The sequence below is a fragment of the Charadrius vociferus genome, unplaced genomic scaffold (assembly GCF_000708025.1).
Source record: "Charadrius vociferus isolate BGI_N301 unplaced genomic scaffold, ASM70802v2 scaffold783, whole genome shotgun sequence".
In the NCBI taxonomy this organism is placed as follows: Eukaryota; Metazoa; Chordata; class Aves; order Charadriiformes; family Charadriidae; genus Charadrius; species Charadrius vociferus.
Genome location: NW_009647834.1, coordinates 383,868 through 391,624, shown reverse-complemented (window position 1 = coordinate 391,624; position 7,757 = coordinate 383,868). Strand labels below are relative to the sequence as shown.

At 56.9% G+C, this 7,757-nt stretch overlaps 2 protein-coding genes across 2 annotated transcripts in view; both read right to left on the bottom strand.

The window, feature by feature from the left end:
- MACF1 (microtubule-actin crosslinking factor 1) overlaps positions 1-7,757 on the bottom strand; it is a 166,058-nt gene that overhangs the window by 36,500 nt on the left and 121,801 nt on the right. Inside the window, 3 exon segments of the mRNA XM_009882791.1 lie at positions 503-669; positions 1,622-1,792; positions 1,939-2,100. Coding sequence (XP_009881093.1) covers positions 503-669; positions 1,622-1,792; positions 1,939-2,100 — 500 coding nt within the window.
- The window catches only part of KIAA0754 (KIAA0754 ortholog), a 6,153-nt gene continuing 1,004 nt past the window's right edge, over positions 2,609-7,757 (bottom strand). The window contains exons 2-4 of the mRNA XM_009882775.1: positions 5,482-7,711; positions 5,176-5,219; positions 2,609-2,648 (exon numbers count right to left, since the gene is read on the bottom strand). Coding sequence (XP_009881077.1) covers positions 2,609-2,648; positions 5,176-5,219; positions 5,482-7,711 — 2,314 coding nt within the window. The remainder of the gene's footprint in view (positions 2,649-5,175; positions 5,220-5,481; positions 7,712-7,757) is intronic.

Below are 7,757 nucleotides of genomic sequence, written 5' to 3'. Positions count from 1 at the left end.
GGGCTCTCGGTGTGTTTCAGAGCTGCTAAACTTCTGTTCAAAGACAGCCCAGAGCCGGTATGAGTCCTAGATGGACAGTCCATCTAGTTGGCAGTGATTTAAACCACTGGGAGGGTCAAATCTGGCCCTCAGAAGTGACTTTATAAGCTCAAATAATAGCTTATGTAGCAACAAGCAACTCATAAATGAGATTCAGGCAGCAGAAAGGTGTCAACAGGATGTTGCTGCTAAAGCTAAATGTTAACGCTTAAAGGAATAAAAATAACATCCATCCCCTGCAGGGAATTTATTTAATCTGAGCTCTTCCCTGCCATTGTAAACCACCGCTATCAACTTCAGCTTTGATTTCTCATGTTTTCCAGCTGTTTCCACGTTTCCAGGATGTAGCTGCACAGAAATCGCCGCCAGCTCCCCACGTGTGGTAACCCCGAGCTTTGGGCCACCGTGAACGGCGGGACGAGCTGGCCCCCTGGTTTTTGGCTGGCGGACCAGTCCCTCTCACCTGCCAGCTGCTCTGCCCAGCAGCCCTGCCCAGCGGCGCTCCAGGCTCTCCAGTTGCCCCACGATCTTCTCCCGATCCGCGGGCTCGGCCGACTGGGCGATTCTGCCGCCCTCCGCTTGGATCATCTCGACGGTGGCTTTGCGATCATCCAGGAGTCGCTGGAGCAGCTTTAGCATCAGCAGCGAAAGAAAGGAGGATAAGAGTTACCAGATTGGATCGGCAGAACCTCTTTTGGCCCTCGGAGAGATCAAATCTCTAATTGTGGCTGAAAACCGTCGTAAGCACGGGGCCGAGACCAAAGCCAGCCCAGCGGGACAGCCTCTGCCATCAAAACCAGTTCAAAAAAAAAAATAAATAATATAATAATATGCTTTAACTTTCGGTCAGCCCTGAAGTGGCCAGGCAGTTGGACTGGATGATTATTGTAGGTCTATTCCAACTGAAATATTCTATTCTAAAAGAGATTCAAAGCACTTCTGTGCCAGAGAGGTTTTCAGAGGCTTCCCCACCACCCCCTCCCGAAACTTATCAAGATCAAGTTTTTAAATTTGCGCTTTAAAGAAATTTGCTCTTCAAAGTGGCAATACCTCGGACCAAGCCTCGGTAAGAATTCATTTCTAAAACGTTTTACCACCACCACACTTGAACTTTCATCCGCCCGCTCAGCAGGGCAGGCGCCGACCCAGGCTGTTATCTCTGCAAACACCGGCACGCCTCGGGTCGCTTCTTACAGTTTGTACGTTCGTTTTGTCCAAATACCCAAACCGGTACCTCCAACACCAGCTCGCTCCTGACGCAGCAGAATTACCAGCGCAAACAAAACTTAAAGGCTGGAAAAACACGGCCGACCAGCAAAACCAGCAGCAAACTTCAAGAGGCGGTGGGACAATAAAGTAACGCTGGCGATTCAAGACGACGGCGACAGCGAGTGTGGGCAAACGAGCTGCCTGTTTATTACACTGGGATGTGGGGAACCAGTAGAAGAGCCACCATGGAAGAAGCAGGCTTGTTGTGTGTCCCAGTTACTCCTTATCTGTCACAGCTGGACCTCCAAAATGTTGTCTGGCTGTCCAGAGCTCCCCCTCCCATGAAGCCCACCCTTACCCTGTCCTTGCTCACCTTCTGCTCCTGGATCTGGGCCTTCACCACCTTGTACTCCGCGGAGGGAGGTTTTTGGTTGGAGATGAGCTCCTCGGTGTCCGTCAGCCAGCTCAGCAACGGCTCCAGGGCGTCCTGAAACTTCCCGCAGTGCAACAGGGCCTCCTGCAGCTGAGCAACTCTTTGGGCCACCTGCACCCCAAACACAACCCCATCGCATGGTCAGGCTGGTGACGCATCAACGCCGGAGGCTCAGCTCCCTGTCGATGACCCCCTTCTTCCACCAGACCCCAATGGGTCAAAGAAAAACCACTCAGAGCCTCTCTCCGCGCTCTCACCTTCTTGTTGAGGGTGTTCCAGCGGGTGTTGATTTCTTCCATGTCATGCTCCAGCCCTTGGACGTCACAGTTTTTCCCGGCGCTTTGGATGAGTCCTTGACCAACTCCATTGACTTGCTGTAGTTTTAGCTGGAGAGGATCCACTTGTTCCTTCTGGAACAGCTGGGGATGGGAAGGGTGGGAGAGAAAAGGTATTTATAACCCGTGAGCTGCTCTTACAGCCCCTCCATCGTTCAGTAGATAACAACACGCTTTCTTCTCTAGAGAAGACGCAGCAGTTACTTGCACTGATTTTATCAGAGTTGTGCAAGTTTGGCTGAACTCCCTCGCCCGCACCCAGTAACACGTCACAGGCATTTGCTGGTGCGGAGCACAGCTCGGGATCTATACGCATCCACCTCTGCTTTTCAATGGGTAAATCCCCTCTTTCCAAGCACCGGAGGGAGGTGGAGAGGGCAAACTGGGGAAGAAATGAGAACATCGGCTCTGGTCAGCCGTCAGCTTGGGAAATAATGCTCCTGGGGAAAAACCCAAAGCAATTCTCACAGTGATGCTATTGTGAACGGAGACCTGACATCACATGAGTGTTGTTAACCACGAAATTACAGACACCGAGAAGCTAGCTGTATTTCGAAAGACAAAGGCAATAGGCAATTAATGTGCTAGTCGTTTACCGCACCGCGTATTTGGCATGGTCCTGCCTGGGAATCCTGTGGGGAAAAGCTTTTCAAACCAAAAAACATTCGATAGGGAAGGGGGAGGAGAGCGAATGAAGCTCCCCATTGTAAAGAGAGGCAGCAGGGAAAATCCTGTTTCCGCAGAGGAGATAAGTGCTCTTTATCAGAGCTGTGGATCTGCTGTAACCACCCGCGCAGGGTCCCTCTCCGGCGCTGCTGCGGCGGCCGCACTGCCCGGTCCCGAGGGACAAGGCTCCCGCTTCCCCATCGCCAATAGCCCAAGCTCCCCCTAAAAAAAGGGACCGGAGTCCTTCATGGTGTCCCCTGGTCGCTTGGACCACGAGCCCATGCAGAGCACAGGTCAGCCCGCAGCCAGCGCTGGGCAGGATGAGAGCCCTTAGCCCTGTCGCAACCTTTTCTCTTTGGAAAGCGGAGGGGACGGCAGCCAGCCGCCTGCTTTCTCAAGCGTGCTGCCTCCCTCCTCCTCCTCCTCCTCCTCCTCCTCACGTGCCCGAGAATATACGGACACCCACAGCATCGAAAAATTCCTGCTTGGATGCCAGATCTCTCCCAGCAGAGCAGCAGCTGCCAGAGGGATGGCACAGCTCTCCGCACCCGCCAATCGCTTTTGCCTCCGAAGGAACACGAGGCAGGCAAAAAAAACCAACCCCAAACACACCGAAAACCCCGAAAGCACAGCAAAAAAGTTCCCAGCCCGAGCAAGAGGAGCTGCCTTGACTTCCTTTGCCCCATTTTCAAAGAAAAAGCCGTTCCTTCTCGCCGGAGCTCAGCTGCCCGAGGGCAGGGAGGCATCACTCCGGGACACGGAGCGAAGGCTGCGCTGGCAGACATTGTCCAGAGCTGTTTGCTCGGGGAGAATTATGCCACGGTTATAAGAATTAAACGGTGATGTGAAATCACCGATTCCCCGGCTGCTTCTCCTGTTACTGTTTATATATGGAGTTGGCTGTTAGAGCCGCCAAACCCACAAAAGGCCTGGGCTGATAAGTTTGGCATGTCGGGCTGCGTCCCAGCCCTCCGCACGCCGCGAAAACAAACTCCGGGGCTTCGAAGCAGGCGGGCAGGGAGGGAACCCTGCAGAAATCCCGGCCGTCAGACCCCCGTACCGGCAACACCGCAATCGGTGCAGTCCGAGAACGCGCCGCCGCGCTTATTATACAAAGATAATCGCGCTAATGGCCCCAGGAGCGAACACGTCGAACACGTTTGTTTTTCTCTGCTCGTGAAAGACTCCAGCGATTTAGTTCATTAACCTCACCGTGACTCAGCTTTGAAACAAATATTTAAGGTACACCCTTTGCCGGGGCAGGGAAAGGCGCAGAGCGAGGAGAGCGAGGTGTCCTGCCCGGGCAAAGAGGCTGGACAGACATCTTGGAGAGCAGGAGGACATCTGCTCCACCACACCTCCTTCTTCTCCTCCTCCCCCTCCTCCAAAAAACCCTTCCCAAAGCATCCCCTCGCTTTCTGCTTCCCTCATCTCCCTCCTTAACCCCACCGCTGCCAAACGCAGAGCCCGGCCCCACGCTGGGAAGAGAAGAACCAGTGCAGCCCCGGAGCTGCCAACACCTTTGAGGACGTTTGAGCCAGGAGAAGATTTAGGGGGTTAACCATCAGGGATGCTGCGCTTAAAGAGTCCCACCAGCAAGGACGTGCTGACACCAAAGCAGTGAATTTCAGACAAAAGCAGTGAATTTCAGACAACAGACATACAAGAGCAAGAACCCGATGGCTTTCTCTCCTCCCCAAGGTCCCCACAAGGTGCCCCAGCCCGTGCTCACATGGACCCCCCCATGCGAACGCGTCTCGCCAAGCCCCTCCACGTGCAGTGCTCAAACGGGCGGCACAGCCCAAAGGATGAGTAATTGCTACCGAATCGGGATTTTAAGCGCTGACTAACTTCTGATGTCTCCTTAGTGATATTTCTCCTCATCCAGATGGCAGTAAATCAGCGCTCGGCTGTGGGAACTCCACCACCGAGGTCTCTCCAGGCGAAAGCCGCTAGCACGGCACGGTAAAGCAAATCCCCAAATGCCAGAGAGAACTGGAGCCCCTTCCCGCGCGCGCGTTCAGAGCCTCAGCACCTTATTGCTCGCTTAAAAAGCTACGGGAAGCGGTGACTGCACAGGACAGGAATGATTTGCACTTAATTCGTTTTACAGGATTCTCTCTTCCCGATATATTTTCTGCTTCAAAGATGGGAACCACCCCGCCGGGATCTGGCCAGAAGGTTTTTTTCCGAAGTCTGTGATTTACATCTGAGTGACCATAACGTACTTTAATAACCCGAAAAAGTTGAAGTCAATAGTTCAGATCATCAAGCAGCAATAGTCTTTTGCCTCTCCTACTTATAAAAACACACAATCCCCCCCCCGCCTCCAAACTTTTTGCCTGCCAAATTCAAGCCAAACTCAGGAGAGAGAAGGCTCTTTCAGAGCCCGAACCCCGCAGACCATGGCCGTGGGCTACCGAGCGGGCTCCCATCTCCCACCTGCCCCACAAGTGCAAAATAAAGCGAATTCTGCGCCTGAGCAACACATACCTCGTTATCTGGAACGAATCCATCTGGTAGAGCAGGAGGCCCTTCTGCGACGAGAGCGGTGCCGGGAGGTCCCTCCGTGCTCACGGGCACCTCTCCCTCACCGGGCGCTGGGGACGGGGCACCCCCGGGGCTGGGGGGACGGAGGGTGTCCCCCGGCACGGCCCCCGGGAGGGTTTGTGCGGTGGGTGCGGCGGCGGAGGGTGGTCCCTGCAGCTCTGGGGTGGTGGGACCCTCCCAGGGGGGTGGGAAGGCAGAGGGGGGACCCTCCGTGCCCGGCGGTATGGAGGTACTGTCCCAAGCTGCCACCTCTGCTGCGGGCGCTCTCGCAGTGGGGTCATCCTCCAAAGCCGGTTCTTCGGTGGATAGGTAATCCAGGATGGGCGGCACAACCATGTTGGCAAAGTCATCTCTATCCCCCAAGGCCACTACTGGTGCCGCCGCTGCCAGCGGCGCAGGGCCACCACCAAGATCCCTGACGTCGGAGATGAGTGAGTTGGCCACTGGTGGTGGCACAGTGGCAACAGGCACATCAGCAAACGGCGGTGGAGCATCCAGAAGCTCTTCCGCTGCCCAGGGCACAGCAGTGGTGGGAGCATCTGGAGGTGGGTGCTCAGTACATGGTTCCTCAGCATCCATGGTAGGATCCCCAGTGGCTGGTAGCATCTCCTGAGCCTGGGACTCTGGGACAGCCACATCGCCTGGTGCTGGTGGGTCAACTGGAGCACAAAGCCCCCCAACATCCCATGGGATGGCATCGGGAGCAGGCTGCCCCACAATGGGCAACGTGCTGGGAAGGTCTTCTGGGGTGGCTGGGCTGGCACCATGTGGGACCCCCTCACCCAGCACCAAGGTATGGCACTGTGCCGCCCGCCGGTCCTCCCAACCACAGGCAAATAGCAAGTCCAGGTCTCCTGGCTGGAGGATGGCTGCTGGTGCCTCCCCATGCGTGACAGCCACCTCCACAGGGGACCCCTCGGCGTGGGCAGCCCCTTCCAGAGCCAGGCCCTGGCCCACGGGAATTGCTTCCCACGGGAGGTCCTCAACTGTCGCAGGGGACATTGTCAGAGGCTCAGAGCCCGGCTCTGATGCAGAGCCAGTGTGGAACGGTAGCAGAGAACCACAGTGAGCATCCCCACTTTCTGCCAGATGACTCTGGCCCTCAGCTCCATCACTCTCTGATCCCAAATCTGTGGCTTCAACCTCAGAAACCAGTTCTGGGACATCCCAGTTGGTGAGCTCAGTCCTTCCAGGCAGGAGGTGATGGGTCCCAAATGGATCCATCCCCTCAACGCCGGCCTCACTGTGCCGCGTGGGAGACCCCAGCTCCGCTGCCACTGTGTCAGGAGCTGGGGGCTGGCAGGGGGACAGCCCAGCCAGGGACACTTGGCCAGGACAGGTCTCCTCAGGAAGCTGTGATACTTCACCATCAGGGACCAGCAAGTCTTGATTATCTTCACCCCACCCCACCGGAGCACTGAGGAAACCAGCTTCCTCAAAGCCAGAAGCCGGACACGCGCCTGTCTCAGGAGATGGCATCCCACCAGCCACCAACACCACCACCGCACAACTGTCCGTGAGCTCCAGGTCCACCAGCGGGTCAGGATCATCCTCCTCCGCCGGTGCCGGAGAGCTCTGCTGGAGGGAACTCGGCCCCGCCGTGGCCACGGGGCTGGGTGACACCCCTCCGTCCGAGTCCGTCGGGGTGATGGCCGAGGTGTCCCTTTCTGAGAAGGGCTCTGTCGCCGGCTCCAGCGTGCTCAGCACCTGTGAACTACAGGTGACATCAAAGTCCTCCAGATCCGACACCACGGCAGAGTCCGAAGCGCTGATGTCCAAAGGGGCCCTACGCTGACACGCTTCCACTGCCAGTTTGGCGGAATCTGGGTCCAGCCCCTCCGAGTCCATCGGGGAGACCTGAACCTCCGGGCAGTCGGGGATGGCCCCATCGCCCTCATCCTCATTCAGGCACTGCTCTTCCAGCTCCAGGAACATCTGCACCGAGTCCGTGTCGGACAACGCAGGGCCAGCGGGGCTGATCGAGCGCTCCGAACCCGGAGCGAAGTCCTTAGCCTCGCACTGCACCGCCACGTCCTCGGTACGGCACGCGCTGCCGGCGAGGGGGCTGCCGGCACCCCCCGGGGACGTGCAGGACCGGGAGGTCCCCGGGCTGGGGGCAGAGCAGTCTGCCGGAGCAGCAAATTGTTCCTTTTCTTCAGAAATATCTGCCAAGCAACAGCTCTTCTTCTCCTCTGCCACCAGAACAGCCTTTCCTCTCTCTGACAGCGTCGCCTCCTCCCACTCCTCCATCATCACCCAGCGCTCGTCCTCCTCAAATCTCAGCTCAGACTCTGTTTTCTCCCTGAGATTGGAGGTGATGAGAATATCCAGTCCCGCATCCAGCAGCTCTTCGCTAAGGCACGGAGAGAGGTTGACGTTCTCCACCGTACAGTCCGACTCGGAGGCCTCCAGGGTCTCCTGGTGCCCATCGCTGAGGCTTCCCTTGATGAAATTCTTCCTGGCTCGGGGCCAGGTGGCACTAGGGAGCCGGCGAGCCCTGGCCAGGTCCCCAAAGCGACCGCGGC